Genomic DNA, 17860 nt, shown 5'->3' with positions numbered 1-17860 from the left:
AGACCCAGCAGTCCTCCCTGACCCAGACCCAGCAGTCCTCCCTGACCCAGACCCAGCAGTCCTCCCTGACCCAGACCCAGCAGTCCTCCCTGACCCAGCAGTCCTCCCTGACCCAGCAGTCCTCCCTGACCCAGCAGTCCTCCCTGACCCAGCAGTCCTCCCTGACCCAGACCCAGCAGTCCTCCCTGACCCAGACCCAGCAGTCCTCCCTGACCCAGACCCAGCAGTCCTCCCTGACCCAGACCCAGCAGTCCTCCCTGACCCAGACCCAGCAGTCCTCCCTGACCCAGACCCAGCAGTCCTCCCAGACCCAGACCCAGCAGTCCTCCCAGACCCAGACCCAGCAGTCCTCCCTGACCCAGACCCAGCAGTCCTCCCTGACCCAGACCCAGCAGTCCTCCCAGACCCAGACGTCCTCAGGCCAGGGCTTCACCAGTCAGCTGGATAGCGATGTTTCCACTGGTATCCGTCTGAACCAACAGCTGGCTGGAGTGGTTGCCGGTGACAACCGGCTTGAACTGGACTGGCAGGTGGATGTAGCGTTGGGATCTGGAGGGCAGGGAGGAAACGGGAAGAGGGCAGGGAGGAAACGGGAAGAGGGCAGGGAGGAAACGGGAAGAGGGCAGGGAGGAAACGGGAAGAGGGCAGGGAGGAAACGGGAAGAGGGCAGGGAGGAAACGTGAAGAAATCAAAACATGGACAGAGGCAGACTGAGCTGTGATTGATGTTAGAATACAACAGGCTGACAGATACAGGAAGTACCAGGCTGACAGATACAGGAAGTACCAATCTCACGTCAGGAAGAAGAAAACACTGTGATAAAAATGTAGAAACAAACGTTCATCCCACATGACGACGCTATGCATCATGGGAGGAGGCAGGACATGCAGCAAGGTGCCATTCGCCGCACCACCTACCCCCGCCGCACCACCTACCCCCGCCGCACCACCTACCCCCGCCGCACCACCTACCCCCGCCGCACCACCTACCCCCGCCGCACCACCTACCCCCGCCGCACCACCTACCCCCGCCGCACCACCTACCCCCGCCGCACCACCTACCCCCGCCGCACCACCTACCCCCGCCGCACCACCTACCCCCGCCGCACCACCTACACCCGCCCCACCGCCTCCCCCCACCGCAGCACCACCGCCGCCGAACCTCCCAACACCACCCCCGCCGCACCTACCCCCGCCCGCCGCACCTACCCCCGCCCGCCGCACCTACCCCCGCCCGCCGCACCTACCCCCGCCCGCCGCACCTACTCCAGTATATAACACAGTGGCCCGCCGTCCAGACGCTCTCAGGCCCAGAGCCTGACCAACACAGTGGCCCGCCGTCCAGACGCTCTCAGGCCCAGAGCCTGACCAACACAGTGGCCCGCCGTCCAGACGCTCTCAGGCCCAGAGCCTGACCAACACAGTGGCCCGCCGTCCAGACGCTCTCAGGCCCAGAGCCTGACCAACACAGTGGCCCGCCGTCCAGACGCTCTCAGGCCCAGAGCCTGACCAACACCATAGCATAGCTCTGTGGCCAGGCTGACCAGGACACTGATTACAGAAGAGGAACATGACAGACAGGAAGCAGCGTTGACTCACCGTAGGGAATATCTGGAATGCTTGATGTGGAAGGGCTCTTTAGGGGTTAGGAACATCAGCTGCAACACCAGACAAGCTCAACATCAAATCCGTGCAAAGCATTCTGGGTAGTTAATCACATCCATCACAGTTCATGCAATTATTGTCTGTCTGTATATATATATATGAGAGAGTGTGTGTGTGTGTATATGAGAGAGTGTGTGTATATGAGAGAGTGTGTGTGTGTGTGTGTATATGAGAGAGTGTGTGTGTGTGTGTGTATATGAGAGAGTGTGTGTGTGTGTGTGTGAGTGTGTGTGAGTGTGTGAGTATATATATATATATATATATATATATATATATATATATATATATATATATATATATATATATATATATATATATATATATATGAGTGAGTGAGTGAGTGAGTGAGTGAGTGAGTGAGTGAGTGAGTGAGTGAGTGAGTGAGTGAGTGAGTGAGTGAGTGAGTGAGTGAGTGAGTGAGTGAGTGAGTGAGTGAGTGAGTGAGTGAGTGAGTGAGTGAGTGAGTGAGTGTGTGTTGCTCACCCCATGCGTTTCCAAGGAGTTGTTTCTCATGTTGACCTTCAGTGTGCTGGTCTCCCCCACCCTGGTAGGGGGGAATGAGTAGTGGTCCTGGGGGGCGTAGACCCCTCTACATAGAGCCTCCTCCTGACTGGAACACACAACATCATCCACACATTAAACATCTACCTGGACCTTCCTCCTGAACATCTACCTGGACCTTCCTCCTCCTCCATGGGGCTCTGAGCTTCCTGAACATCTACCTGGACCTTCCTCCTGAACATCTACCTGGACCTTCCTCCTCCTCCATGGGGCTCTGAGCTTCCTGAACATCTACCTGGACCTTCCTCCTCCACGGGGCTCTGAGCTTCCTGAACATCTACCTGGACCTTCCTCCTCCATGGGGCTCTGAGCTTCCTGAGCATCTACCTGGACCTTCGAGCTTCCTGAGCATCTACCTGGACCTTCCTCCTCCATGGGGCTCTGAGCTTCCTGAACATCTACCTGGACCTTCCCTCCTCCATGGGGCTCTGAGCTTCCTGAACATCTACCTGGACCTTCCCTCCTCCATGGGGCTCTGAGCTTCCTGAACATCTACCTGGACCTTCCTCCTCCTCCATGGGGCTCTGAGCTTCCTGAACATCTACCTGGACCTTCCTCCTCCTCCATGGGGCTCTGAGCTTCCTGAGCATCTACCTGGACTTTCCTCCTCCATGGGGATCTGAGCTTCCTGAACATCTACCTGGACCTTCCTCCTCCATGGGGCTCTGAGCTTCGTGAACATCTACCTGTACTTTCCTCCTCCATGGGGCTCTGAGCTTCCTGAACATCTACCTGGACCTTCCTCCTCCATGGGGCTCTGAGCTTCCTGAACATCTACCTGGACCTTCCTCCTCCATGGGGCTCTGAGCTTCCTGAACATCTACCTGGACCTTCCTCCTCCATGGGGCTCTGAGCTTCCTGAACATCTACCTGGACCTTCCTCCTCCATGGGGCTCTGAGCTTCCTGAACATCTACCTGGACCTTCCTCCTCCACGGGGCTCTGAGCTTCCTGAACATCTACCTGGACCTTCGAGCTTCCTGAGCATCTACCTGGACCTTCCTCCTCCATGGGGCTCTGAGCTTCCTGAACATCTACCTGGACTTTCCTCCTCCATGGGGCTTTGAGCTTCCTGAACATCTACCTGGACCTTCCTCCTCCTCCATGGGGCTCTGAGCTTCCTGAACATCTACCTGGACCTTCCTCCTCCATGGGGCTCTGAGCTTCCTGAACATCTACCTGGACCTTCCTCCTCCACGGGGCTCTGAGCTTCCTGAACATCTACCTGGACCTTCGAGCTTCCTGAACATCTACCTGGACCTTCCTCCTCCATGGGGCTCTGAGTTTCCTGAACATCTACCTGACCTTCCCTCCTCCATGGGGCTCTGAGCTTCCTGAACATCTACCTGGACCTTCCTCCTCCATGGGGCTCTGAGTTTCCTGAACATCTACCTGGACCTTCCTCCTCCATGGGGCTCTGAGCTTCCTGAACATCTACCTGAACCTTCCTCCTCCATGGGGCTCTGAGCTTCCTGAACATCTACCTGGACCTTCCTCCTCCATGGGGCTCTGAGCTTCCTGAACATCTACCTGGACCTTCCTCCTCCATGGGGCTCTGAGCTTCCTGAGCATCTACCTGGACCTTCCTCCTCCATGGGGCTCTATGCTTCCTGAGCATCTACCTGGACCTTCCTCCTCCACGGGGCTCTGAGCTTCCTGAACATCTACCTGGACCTTCCTCCTCCACGGGGCTCTGAGCTTCCTGAGCATCTACCTGGACCTTCCTCCTCCTCCATGGGGCTCTGAGCTTCCTGAGCATCTACCTGGACCTTCCTCCTCCACGGGGCTCTGAGCTTCCTGAGCATCTACCTGGACCTTCCTCCTCCACGGGGCTCTGAGCTTCCTGAGCATCTACCTGGACCTTCCTCCTCCACGGGGCTCTGAGCTTCCTGACCACTTATTCTTCAGAACAAATCAAGAGCTATATCTGAATGTTAACCAGATAGTCAGTCAGCTGGCTAACTAGCTGGCTAACTAGCTGGCTAACTAGCTGGCTAACTAGTGCTCCCTGTTTTGTGATTCATCCTCCAATGTGCTCTGGACTGTGGAGGATTGACCTTGTTTTTCTATTCATCACTAGTGAGACCTGAGGGCCAGTCCTCACTAGTGGAACCTGAGGGCCAGTCCTCACCCAGTGAGACCTGAGGGCCAGTCCTCACCCAGTGAGACCTGAGGGCCAGTCCTCACCCAGTGAGACCTGAGGGCCAGTCCTCACCCAGTGAGACCTGAGGGCCAGTCCTCACCCAGTGGGACCTGAGGGCCAGTCCTCACCCAGTGGGACCTGAGGGCCAGTCCTCACCCAGTGGGACCTGAGGGCCAGTCCTCACCCAGTGGGACCTGAGGGCCAGTCCTCACCCAGTGGGACCTGAGGGCCAGTCCTCACCCAGTGGGACCTGAGGGCCAGTCCTCACCCAGTGAGACCTGAGGGCCAGTCCTCACCCAGTCCTCACTAGGGGGACCTGAGGGCCAGTCCTCACTAGGGGGACCTGAGGGCCAGTCCTCACCCAGTCATGCCCCCATCAGCGACCGGGTCAGGTCTTCTCCTGGTCTTAAAGGCTTCAGTCTTCACCAGAGAACAGTCTGCTTCCTGAGGAGCCGCCGCTGGACCAACCTTCACACCCTGAAAAACACCATCATCATCATCATCACCCTCCACCCTCCACGTCACCGTTAAAGCAACAGGGTCATATTCATTAGGGGACACCATATCCAAACGACAAATCCAGTCCCTTCCTGTTGGAATGAGTTTCCTGTTTGGTGCCTAATAAAAACGACTTTAAACTTTCCCTTCATCCGTCTGCTAGTTGAGGCTCGATCACATTGGGAAGACTTCTGTAAAGCAGGAAGTCACCCTGCAGTATGATGATGTTCCTTTACAGACCGTCTCCCTTTACAGACCGTCTCCCTTTACAGACCGTCTCCCTTTACAGACCGTCTCCTGGCAGTATAATGATGTCCTATAACAGTCTACAGACCGTCCCCTGGCAGTATAATGATGTCCTATAGTCTCCTGGCAGTATAATGATGTCCTATAACAGTCTACAGACCGTGTCCTGGCAGTATAATGATGTCCTATAACAGTCTACAGACCGTGTCCTGGCAGTATAATGATGTCCTTTAACAGTCTACAGACCGACTCCTGGCAGTATAATGATGTCCTATAACAGTCTCCTGGCAGTATAATGATGTCCTATAACAGTCTACAGACCGTGTCCTGGCAGTATAATGATGTCCTATAACAGTCTACATACAGTCTCCTGACAGTATAATGATGTCCTATAACAGTCTACAGACCGACTCCTGGCAGTATAATGATGTCCTATAACAGTCTACCTTTACAGACCGTCTACCTTTACAGACCGCGTCCTGGCAGTATAATGATGTCCTATAACAGTCTCCTGGCAGTATAATGATGTCCTATAACAGTCTACAGACCGACTCCTGGCAGTATAATGATGTCCTATAACAGTCTCCTGGCAGTATAATGATGTCCTATAACAGTCTCCTGGCAGTATAATGATGTCCTATAACAGTCTCCTGGCAGTATAATGATGTCCTATAACAGTCTACAGACCGACTCCTGGCAGTATAATGATGTCCTATAACAGTCTCCTGGCAGTATAATGATGTCCTATAACAGTCTACAGACCGTCTCCTGGCAGAATAATGATGTCCTATAACAGTCTCCTGGCAGTATAATGATGTCCTATAACAGTCTACAGACCGTCTCCTGGCAGTATAATGATGTCCTATAACAGTCTCCTGGCAGTATAATGATGTCCTATAACAGTCTACAGACCGACTCCTGGCAGTATAATGATGTCCTATAACAGTCTACAGACCGACTCCTGGCAGTATAATGATGTCCTATAACAGTCTACCCACAGTGCCACAGAGCTGGAAGCGGATCCTGGTCTTGTGCTGAGGCTCAGCCACTGGGTGACACTCCAGGTCCCAGAACTGAGCATAGTCCCCTCGGTCCCTCGGCAAGAAGGTGATGGGCACCTGGAGGAGACAGGAGGAGAGAGGACATCAACAGGAGGAGGGGAGACAGGAGGAGTTCAACAGGAGGAGAGATGATGTTCTGGGACCAGGGGTGTGACTGGGTAAAGCTGGGTGGTCAGTAACCCCCCCTAATAAAGGTATGTTCTGGGACCAGGGGTGTGACTGGGTAAAGCTGGGTGGTCAGTAACCCCCCCCTAATAAAGGTATGTTCTGGGACCAGGGGTGTGACTGGGTAAAGCTGGGTGGTCAGTAACCCCCTCCCTAATAAAGGTATGTTCTGGGACCAGGGGTGTGACTGGGTAAAGCTGGGTGGTCAGTAACCCCCCCTAATAAAGGTATGTTCTGGGACCAGGGGTGTGACTGGGTAAAGCTGGGTGGTCAGTAACCCTAATAAAGGTATGTTCTGGGACCAGGGGTGTGACTGGGTAAAGCTGGGTGGTCAGTAACCCTAATAAAGGTATGTTCTGGGACCAGGGGTGTGACTGGGTAAAGCTGGGTGGTCAGTAACCCCCCCCTAATAAAGGTATGTTCTGGGACCAGGGGTGTGACTGGGTAAAGCTGGGTGGTCAGTAACCCCCCCTAATAAAGGTATGTTCTGGGACCAGGGGTGTGACTGGGTAAAGCTGGGTGGTCAGTAACCCCCTAATAAAGGTATGTTCTGGGACCAGGGGTGTGACTGGGTAAAGCTGGGTGGTCAGTAACCCTAATAAAGGTATGTTCTGGGACCAGGGGTGTGACTGGGTAAAGCTGGGTGGTCAGTAACCCCCTAATAAAGGTATGTTCTGGGACCAGGGGTGTGACTGGGTAAAGCTGGGTGGTCAGTAACCCCCTAATAAAGGTGTGTTCTGGGACCAGGGGTGTGACTGGGTAAAGCTGGGTGGTCAGTAACCCTAATAAAGGTATGTTCTGGGACCAGGGGTGTGACTGGGTAAAGCTGGGTGGTCAGTAACCCTAATAAAGGTATGTTCTGGGACCAGGGGTGTGACTGGGTAAAGCTGGGTGGTCAGTAACCCTAATAAAGGTATGTTCTGGGACCAGGGGTGTGACTGGGTAAAGCTGGGTGGTCAGTAACCCCCTAATAAAGGTATGTTCTGGGACCAGGGGTGTGACTGGGTAAAGCTGGGTGGTCAGTAACCCCCTAATAAAGGTGTGTTCTGGGACCAGGGGTGTGACTGGGTAAAGCTGGGTGGTCAGTAACCCTAATAAAGGTATGTTCTGGGACCAGGGGTGTGACTGGGTAAAGCTGGGTGGTCAGTAACCCCCTAATAAAGGTATGTTCTGGGACCAGGGGTGTGACTGGGTAAAGCTGGGTGGTCAGTAACCCTAATAAAGGTATGTTCTGGGACCAGGGGTGTGACTGGGTAAAGCTGGGTGGTCAGTAACCCCCTAATAAAGGTATGTTCTGGAACCAGGGGTGTGACTGGGTAAAGCTGGGTGGTCAGTAACCCTAATAAAGGTATGTTCTGGGACCAGGGGTGTGACTGGGTAAAGCTGGGTGGTCAGTAACCCCCCCTAATAAAGGTATGTTCTGGGACCAGGGGTGTGACTGGGTAAAGCTGGGTGGTCAGTAACCCCCCCTAATAAAGGTATGTTCTGGGACCAGGGGTGTGACTGGGTAAAGCTGGGTGGTCAGTAACCCCCTAATAAAGGTATGTTCTGGGACCAGGGGTGTGACTGGGTAAAGCTGGGTGGTCAGTAACCCCCCTAATAAAGGTATGTTCTGGGACCAGGGGTGTGACTGGGTAAAGCTGGGTGGTCAGTAACCCCCCTAATAAAGGTATGTTCTGGGACCAGGGGTGTGACTGGGTAAAGCTGGGTGGTCAGTAACCCCCTAATAAAGGTATGTTCTGGGACCAGGGGTGTGACTGGGTAAAGCTGGGTGGTCAGTAACCCTAATAAAGGTATGTTCTGGGACCAGGGGTGTGACTGGGTAAAGCTGGGTGGTCAGTAACCCTAATAAAGGTATGTTCTGGGACCAGGGGTGTGACTGGGTAAAGCTGGGTGGTCAATAACCCCCTAATAAAGGTATGTTCTGGGACCAGGGGTGTGACTGGGTAAAGCTGGGTGGTCAGTAACCCCCTAATAAAGGTATGTTCTGGGACCAGGGGTGTGACTGGGTAAAGCTGGGTGGTCAGTAACCCCCTAATAAAGGTATGTTCTGGGACCAGGGGTGTGACTGGGTAAAGCTGGGTGGTCAGTAACCCCCTAATAAAGGTATGTTCTGGGACCAGGGGTGTGACTGGGTAAAGCTGGGTGGTCAGTAACCCCCCCTAATAAAGGTATGTTCTGGGACCAGGGGTGTGACTGGGTAAAGCTGGGTGGTCAGTAACCCCCTAATAAAGGTATGTTCTGGGACCAGGGGTGTGACTGGGTAAAGCTGGGTGGTCAGTAACCCCCCCTAATAAAGGTATGTTCTGGGACCAGGGGTGTGACTGGGTAAAGCTGGGTGGTCAGTAACCCCCCCTAATAAAGGTATGTTCTGGGACCAGGGGTGTGACTGGGTAAAGCTGGGTGGTCAGTAACCCTAATAAAGGTATGTTCTGGGACCAGGGGTGTGACTGGGTAAAGCTGGGTGGTCAGTAACCCCCCCCTAATAAAGGTATGTTCTGGGACCAGGGGTGTGACTGGGTAAAGCTGGGTGGTCAGTAACCCCCCCTAATAAAGGTATGTTCTGGGACCAGGGGTGTGACTGGGTAAAGCTGGGTGGTCAGTAACCCCCTAATAAAGGTATGTTCTGGGACCAGGGGTGTGACTGGGTAAAGCTGGGTGGTCAGTAACCCTAATAAAGGTATGTTCTGGGACCAGGGGTGTGACTGGGTAAAGCTGGGTGGTCAGTAACCCTAATAAAGGTATGTTCTGGGACCAGGGGTGTGACTGGGTAAAGCTGGGTGGTCAGTAACCCCCTAATAAAGGTGTGTTCTGGGACCAGGGGTGTGACTGGGTAAAGCTGGGTGGTCAGTAACCCTAATAAAGGTATGTTCTGGGACCAGGGGTGTGACTGGGTAAAGCTGGGTGGTCAGTAACCCCCTAATAAAGGTATGTTCTGGGACCAGGGGTGTGACTGGGTAAAGCTGGGTGGTCAGTAACCCTAATAAAGGTATGTTCTGGGACCAGGGGTGTGACTGGGTAAAGCTGGGTGGTCAGTAACCCCCTAATAAAGGTATGTTCTGGAACCAGGGGTGTGACTGGGTAAAGCTGGGTGGTCAGTAACCCTAATAAAGGTATGTTCTGGGACCAGGGGTGTGACTGGGTAAAGCTGGGTGGTCAGTAACCCCCCCTAATAAAGGTATGTTCTGGGACCAGGGGTGTGACTGGGTAAAGCTGGGTGGTCAGTAACCCCCCCTAATAAAGGTATGTTCTGGGACCAGGGGTGTGACTGGGTAAAGCTGGGTGGTCAGTAACCCCCCCTAATAAAGGTATGTTCTGGGACCAGGGGTGTGACTGGGTAAAGCTGGGTGGTCAGTAACCCCCCCTAATAAAGGTATGTTCTGGGACCAGGGGTGTGACTGGGTAAAGCTGGGTGGTCAGTAACCCCCTAATAAAGGTATGTTCTGGGACCAGGGGTGTGACTGGGTAAAGCTGGGTGGTCAGTAACCCCCCTAATAAAGGTATGTTCTGGGACCAGGGGTGTGACTGGGTAAAGCTGGGTGGTCAGTAACCCTAATAAAGGTATGTTCTGGGACCAGGGGTGTGACTGGGTAAAGCTGGGTGGTCAGTAACCCCCTAATAAAGGTATGTTCTGGGACCAGGGGTGTGACTGGGTAAAGCTGGGTGGTCAGTAACCCTAATAAAGGTATGTTCTGGGACCAGGGGTGTGACTGGGTAAAGCTGGGTGGTCAGTAACCCTAATAAAGGTATGTTCTGGGACCAGGGGTGTGACTGGGTAAAGCTGGGTGGTCAATAACCCCCTAATAAAGGTATGTTCTGGGACCAGGGGTGTGACTGGGTAAAGCTGGGTGGTCAGTAACCCCCTAATAAAGGTATGTTCTGGGACCAGGGGTGTGACTGGGTAAAGCTGGGTGGTCAGTAACCCCCTAATAAAGGTATGTTCTGGGACCAGGGGTGTGACTGGGTAAAGCTGGGTGGTCAGTAACCCCCTAATAAAGGTATGTTCTGGGACCAGGGGTGTGACTGGGTAAAGCTGGGTGGTCAGTAACCCCCCCTAATAAAGGTATGTTCTGGGACCAGGGGTGTGACTGGGTAAAGCTGGGTGGTCAGTAACCCCCTAATAAAGGTATGTTCTGGGACCAGGGGTGTGACTGGGTAAAGCTGGGTGGTCAGTAACCCTAATAAAGGTATGTTCTGGGACCAGGGGTGTGACTGGGTAAAGCTGGGTGGTCAGTAACCCTAATAAAGGTATGTTCTGGGACCAGGGGTGTGACTGGGTAAAGCTGGGTGGTCAGTAACCCCCTAATAAAGGTGTGTTCTGGGACCAGGGGTGTGACTGGGTAAAGCTGGGTGGTCAGTAACCCTAATAAAGGTATGTTCTGGGACCAGGGGTGTGACTGGGTAAAGCTGGGTGGTCAGTAACCCCCTAATAAAGGTATGTTCTGGGACCAGGGGTGTGACTGGGTAAAGCTGGGTGGTCAGTAACCCTAATAAAGGTATGTTCTGGGACCAGGGGTGTGACTGGGTAAAGCTGGGTGGTCAGTAACCCCCTAATAAAGGTATGTTCTGGAACCAGGGGTGTGACTGGGTAAAGCTGGGTGGTCAGTAACCCTAATAAAGGTATGTTCTGGGACCAGGGGTGTGACTGGGTAAAGCTGGGTGGTCAGTAACCCCCCTAATAAAGGTATGTTCTGGGACCAGGGGTGTGACTGGGTAAAGCTGGGTGGTCAGTAACCCCCCCTAATAAAGGTATGTTCTGGGACCAGGGGTGTGACTGGGTAAAGCTGGGTGGTCAGTAACCCCCCCTAATAAAGGTATGTTCTGGGACCAGGGGTGTGACTGGGTAAAGCTGGGTGGTCAGTAACCCCCCCTAATAAAGGTATGTTCTGGGACCAGGGGTGTGACTGGGTAAAGCTGGGTGGTCAGTAACCCCCTAATAAAGGTATGTTCTGGGACCAGGGGTGTGACTGGGTAAAGCTGGGTGGTCAGTAACCCCCCTAATAAAGGTATGTTCTGGGACCAGGGGTGTGACTGGGTAAAGCTGGGTGGTCAGTAACCCTAATAAAGGTATGTTCTGGGACCAGGGGTGTGACTGGGTAAAGCTGGGTGGTCAGTAACCCCCTAATAAAGGTATGTTCTGGGACCAGGGGTGTGACTGGGTAAAGCTGGGTGGTCAGTAACCCTAATAAAGGTATGTTCTGGGACCAGGGGTGTGACTGGGTAAAGCTGGGTGGTCAGTAACCCTAATAAAGGTATGTTCTGGGACCAGGGGTGTGACTGGGTAAAGCTGGGTGGTCAATAACCCCCTAATAAAGGTATGTTCTGGGACCAGGGGTGTGACTGGGTAAAGCTGGGTGGTCAGTAACCCCCTAATAAAGGTATGTTCTGGGACCAGGGGTGTGACTGGGTAAAGCTGGGTGGTCAGTAACCCCCTAATAAAGGTATGTTCTGGGACCAGGGGTGTGACTGGGTAAAGCTGGGTGGTCAGTAACCCCCTAATAAAGGTATGTTCTGGGACCAGGGGTGTGACTGGGTAAAGCTGGGTGGTCAGTAACCCCCCCTAATAAAGGTATGTTCTGGGACCAGGGGTGTGACTGGGTAAAGCTGGGTGGTCAGTAACCCCCTAATAAAGGTATGTTCTGGGACCAGGGGTGTGACTGGGTAAAGCTGGGTGGTCAGTAACCCCCCCTAATAAAGGTATGTTCTGGGACCAGGGGTGTGACTGGGTAAAGCTGGGTGGTCAGTAACCCCCCCTAATAAAGGTATGTTCTGGGACCAGGGGTGTGACTGGGTAAAGCTGGGTGGTCAGTAACCCCCCCTAATAAAGGTATGTTCTGGGACCAGGGGTGTGACTGGGTAAAGCTGGGTGGTCAGTAACCCCCCCTAATAAAGGTATGTTCTGGGACCAGGGGTGTGACTGGGTAAAGCTGGGTGGTCAGTAACCCCCCCCCCCTAATAAAGGTATGTTCTGGGACCAGGGGTGTGACTGGGTAAAGCTGGGTGGTCAGTAACCCCCCCCCCTAATAAAGGTATGTTCTGGGACCAGGGGTGTGACTGGGTAAAGCTGGGTGGTCAGTAACCCCCCTAATAAAGGTATGTTCTGGGACCAGGGGTGTGACTGGGTAAAGCTGGGTGGTCAGTAACCCCCCCCTAATAAAGGTATGTTCTGGGACCAGGGGTGTGACTGGGTAAAGCTGGGTGGTCAGTAACCCCCCCCTAATAAAGGTATGTTCTGGGACCAGGGGTGTGACTGGGTAAAGCTGGGTGGTCAGTAACCCCCCTAATAAAGGTATGTTCTGGGACCAGGGGTGTGACTGGGTCAAGCTGGGTGGTCAGTAACCCCCCTAATAAAGGTATGTTCTGGGACCAGGGGTGTGACTGGGTAAAGCTGGGTGGTCAGTAACCCTAATAAAGGTATGTTCTGGGACCAGGGGTGTGACTGGGTAAAGCTGGGTGGTCAGTAACCCCCTAATAAAGGTGTGTTCTGGGACCAGGGGTGTGACTGGGTAAAGCTGGGTGGTCAGTAACCCTAATAAAGGTATGTTCTGGGACCAGGGGTGTGACTGGGTAAAGCTGGGTGGTCAGTAACCCCCTAATAAAGGTATGTTCTGGGACCAGGGGTGTGACTGGGTAAAGCTGGGTGGTCAGTAACCCTAATAAAGGTATGTTCTGGGACCAGGGGTGTGACTGGGTAAAGCTGGGTGGTCAGTAACCCTAATAAAGGTATGTTCTGGGACCAGGGGTGTGACTGGGTAAAGCTGGGTGGTCAGTAACCCCCCCTAATAAAGGTATGTTCTGGGACCAGGGGTGTGACTGGGTAAAGCTGGGTGGTCAGTAACCCCCCCTAATAAAGGTATGTTCTGGGACCAGGGGTGTGACTGGGTAAAGCTGGGTGGTCAGTAACCCCCCCTAATAAAGGTATGTTCTGGGACCAGGGGTGTGACTGGGTAAAGCTGGGTGGTCAGTAACCCCCTAATAAAGGTATGTTCTGGGACCAGGGGTGTGACTGGGTAAAGCTGGGTGGTCAGTAACCCCCTAATAAAGGTATGTTCTGGGACCAGGGGTGTGACTGGGTAAAGCTGGGTGGTCAGTAACCCCCTAATAAAGGTATGTTCTGGGACCAGGGGTGTGACTGGGTAAAGCTGGGTGGTCAGTAACCCCCCCTAATAAAGGTATGTTCTGGGACCAGGGGTGTGACTGGGTAAAGCTGGGTGGTCAGTAACCCCCCCTAATAAAGGTATGTTCTGGGACCAGGGGTGTGACTGGGTAAAGCTGGGTGGTCAGTAACCCCCCCTAATAAAGGTATGTTCTGGGACCAGGGGTGTGACTGGGTAAAGCTGGGTGGTCAGTAACCCCCCCTAATAAAGGTATGTTCTGGGACCAGGGGTGTGACTGGGTAAAGCTGGGTGGTCAGTAACCCCCCCCCCTAATAAAGGTATGTTCTGGGACCAGGGGTGTGACTGGGTAAAGCTGGGTGGTCAGTAACCCCCCCCTAATAAAGGTATGTTCTGGGACCAGGGGTGTGACTGGGTAAAGCTGGGTGGTCAGTAACCCCCCCCTAATAAAGGTATGTTCTGGGACCAGGGGTGTGACTGGGTAAAGCTGGGTGGTCAGTAACCCCCCCCTAATAAAGGTATGTTCTGGGACCAGGGGTGTGACTGGGTAAAGCTGGGTGGTCAGTAACCCCCCCCTAATAAAGGTATGTTCTGGGACCAGGGGTGTGACTGGGTAAAGCTGGGTGGTCAGTAACCCCCCCCTAATAAAGGTATGTTCTGGGACCAGGGGTGTGACTGGGTAAAGCTGGGTGGTCAGTAACCCCCCTAATAAAGGTATGTTCTGGGACCAGGGGTGTGACTGGGTCAAGCTGGGTGGTCAGTAACCCCCCTAATAAAGGTATGTTCTGGGACCAGGGGTGTGACTGGGTAAAGCTGGGTGGTCAGTAACCCCCCTAATAAAGGTATGTTCTGGGACCAGGGGTGTGACTGGGTAAAGCTGGGTGGTCAGTAACCCCCCTAATAAAGGTATGTTCTGGGACCAGGGGTGTGACTGGGTAAAGCTGGGTGGTCAGTAACCCCCCCCTAATAAAGGTATGTTCTGGGACCAGGGGTGTGACTGGGTAAAGCTGGGTGGTCAGTAACCCCCCCCTAATAAAGGTATGTTCTGGGACCAGGGGTGTGACTGGGTAAAGCTGGGTGGTCAGTAACCCCCCCCTAATAAAGGTATGTTCTGGGACCAGGGGTGTGACTGGGTAAAGCTGGGTGGTCAGTAACCCCCCCCTAATAAAGGTATGTTCTGGGACCAGGGGTGTGACTGGGTAAAGCTGGGTGGTCAGTAACCCCCCCCTAATAAAGGTATGTTCTGGGACCAGGGGTGTGACTGGGTAAAGCTGGGTGGTCAGTAACCCCCCCCTAATAAAGGTATGTTCTGGGACCAGGGGTGTGACTGGGTAAAGCTGGGTGGTCAGTAACCCCCCCTAATAAAGGTATGTTCTGGGACCAGGGGTGTGACTGGGTAAAGCTGGGTGGTCAGTAACCCCCCTAATAAAGCCATTGGTAGGGGGTAGAGATGGGATAATTCACCTGCATCTTGTCGTTAGCTCCCAGGATTCCAGAGACTCGGGGACACCTGAAAGCTGTGTAGGTGGCCCGGTACACATCCCCACTGCTGTCCACCCCCTTTACATAGGGAGGGGCGAAGGAAGACAGGTACCACCTCACCTGTTGTCCTCTATTCTCCACCTCCACAGAGGACTCTGACGAAGGAAGAGACGGCCTCGTAGGTCAAAACACTGGAACATTCTTCACGAACACACACAGCATTTCGTATTATCTAGAGGGGAAACGGGGCTATTGACTGGTAACGGCAAACTCCAGAGATTATAGACGTGTCCCAGCGCTGGGATTATAGACGTGTCCAAACGCTGGGATTATAGACGTGTCCCAACGCTGGGATTATAGACGTGTCCCAACGCTGGGATTATAGACGTGTCCCAACGCTGGGATTATAGACGTGTCCAAACGCTGGGATTATAGACGTGTCCCAGCGCTGGGATTATAGACGTGTCCCAACGCTGGGATTATAGACGTGTCCCAGCGCTGGGATTATAGACGTGTCCCAGCGCTGGGATTATAGACGTGTCCAAACGCTGGGATTATAGACGTGTCCCAACGCTGGGATTATAGACGTGTCCCAACGCTGGGGTTATAGACGTGTCCCAACGCTGGGATTATAGACGTGTCCCAGCGCTGGGATTATAGACGTGTCCAAACGCTGGGATTATAGACGTGTCCCAACGCTGGGATTATAGACATGTCGTAACGCTGAGAGTCAGAGATTATAGACATGTCCCAGTAACGCTGAGAGTCAGAGATTGTCTCCTACCTGAGGCGTCTCCTGAGGGCGTGGCAGGAAACACGATGGTGCGGTTACTGATCTCTACCGTGGCTGGAGCCGTCTGGGTCTGGGGGGGTTGGTCTGCAGGGGGCAGCATGGTGGTGGGCATGGGGCTAGCAGTCTGAGGGGGAAGGGGGGCCAGGCTCCGGTCTGATGGGGGCAGCATGGTGGTGGGCATGGGGCTAGCAGTCTGAGGGGGAAGGGGGGCCAGGCTCTGGTCTGATGGGACGGTTGATACATCCAGAGCCAGGTCCTGACGAATCTGGATTTTGATGAACTGGACAGCAGGAGGAGAGAAAATAACATCAAGACATTGAGGGGGGCCCCACCACCACGTCAAAACATTGAGGGGGGCCCCACCACCACATCAAGACATTGAGGGGGGCCCCACCACCACGTCAAGACATTGAGGGGGGCCCCACCACCACATCAAGACATTGAGGGGGGCCCCACCACCACGTCAAGACATTGAGGGGGGCCCCACCACCACATCAAGACATTGAGGGGGGCCCCACCACCACGTCAAGACATTGAGGGGGGCCCCACCACCACGTCAAGACATTGAGGGGGGCCCCACCACCACATCAAGACATTGAGGGGGGCCCCACCACCACATCAAGACATTGAGGGGGGCCCCACCACCACATCAAGACATTGAGGGGGGCCCCACCACCACGTCAAGACATTGAGGGGGGCCCCACCACCACGTCAAGACATTGAGGGGGGCCCCACCACCACGTCAAGACATTGAGGGGGGCCCCACCACCACGTCAAGACATTGAGGGGGACCCCACCACCACATCAAGACATTGAGGGGCCCCACCACCACATCAAGACATTGAGGGGCCCCACCACCACATCAAGACATTGAGGGGGGCCCCACCACCACATCAAGACATTGAGGGGGGCCCCACCACCACATCAAGACATTGAGGGGGGCCCCACCACCACATCAAGACATTGAGGGGGGCCCCACCACCACATCAAGACATTGAGGGGGGCCCCACCACCACATCAAGACATTGAGGGGGGCCCCACCACCACATCAAGACATTGAGGGGGACCCCACCACCACATCAAGACATTGAGGGGCCCCACCACCACATCAAGACATTGAGGGGCCCCACCACCACATCAAGACATTGAGGGGCCCCACCACCACATCAAGACATTGAGGGGCCCCACCACCACATCAAGACATTGAGGGGCCCCACCACCACATCAAGACATTGAGGGGCCCCACCACCACATCAAGACATTGAGGGGCCCCACCACCACATCAAGACATTGAGGGGCCCCACCACCACATCAAGACATTGAGGGGACCCACCACATCAAGACATTGAGGGGCCCCACCACATCAAGACATTGAGGGGCCCCACCACATCAAGACATTGAGGGGCCCCACTACATCATCACTACCTTCTGTTGATTGTCACACTGGACATAGATCTGGCCACTCCATGGAAACATGGAAGTCCTGGTTGCTAGGGACGGATTAGGACTGATGAGGATCTGGAGGTGGGACCTGGGAAAACAAAAACGATGGTTTATCACCCCTGGTAATATAGTCACCCGGTAAACCCCCCCTGGTAATATAGTCACCCGGTAAACCCCCCTAGTAATATAGTCACCCGGTAAACCCCCCCTAGTAATATAGTCACCCGGTAAACCCCCCTAGTAATATAGTCACCCGGTTTATCACCCCTAGTAATATAGTCACCCGGTAAAACCCCCCTAGTAATATAGTCACCCGGTAATACCCCCCTAGTAATATAGTCACCCGGTAAACCCCCCTAGTAATATAGTCACCCGGTAAACCCCCCATGTAATATAGTCACCCGGTAAACCCCCCTAGTAATATAGTCACCCGGTAAACCCCCCCTAGTAATATAGTCACCCGGTAAACCCCCCTAGTAATATAGTCACCCGGTAAACCCCCCTAGTAATATAGTCACCCGGTAAAACCCCCCTGGTAATATAGTCACCCGGTAAACCCCCCCTAGTAATATAGTCACCCGGTAAAATCCCCCTGGTAATATAGTCACCCGGTAAACCCCCCTGGTAATATAGTCACCCGGTAAACCCCCCTGGTAATATAGTCACCCGGTAAACCCCCCCTAGTAATAT

The 17860-nt window shown here is 53.9% G+C and overlaps 1 protein-coding gene across 1 annotated transcript in view; it reads right to left on the bottom strand.

Moving 5' to 3' along the window:
• Positions 1–285: 285 nt before the first annotated feature.
• LOC145877393 (centrosomal protein of 192 kDa) overlaps positions 286–17860 on the bottom strand; it is a 30957-nt gene continuing 13382 nt past the window's right edge. The window contains exons 4-11 of the mRNA XM_082972729.1: positions 17153–17258; positions 15719–16007; positions 14917–15089; positions 6110–6229; positions 4729–4844; positions 2148–2274; positions 1599–1657; positions 286–549 (exon numbers count right to left, since the gene is read on the bottom strand). Coding sequence (XP_082828855.1) covers positions 417–549; positions 1599–1657; positions 2148–2274; positions 4729–4844; positions 6110–6229; positions 14917–15089; positions 15719–16007; positions 17153–17258 — 1123 coding nt within the window. The 3' untranslated portion in view covers positions 286–416. The remainder of the gene's footprint in view (positions 550–1598; positions 1658–2147; positions 2275–4728; positions 4845–6109; positions 6230–14916; positions 15090–15718; positions 16008–17152; positions 17259–17860) is intronic.

This window comes from Salmo salar, unplaced genomic scaffold (genome assembly GCF_965601325.2).
Source record: "Salmo salar unplaced genomic scaffold, fSalSal1 ptg001052l, whole genome shotgun sequence".
Taxonomy (NCBI): Eukaryota; Metazoa; Chordata; class Actinopteri; order Salmoniformes; family Salmonidae; genus Salmo; species Salmo salar.
The sequence above is the reverse complement of the archived record's forward strand: the minus strand, read 5'-3'. Positions and strand labels throughout refer to the sequence as shown.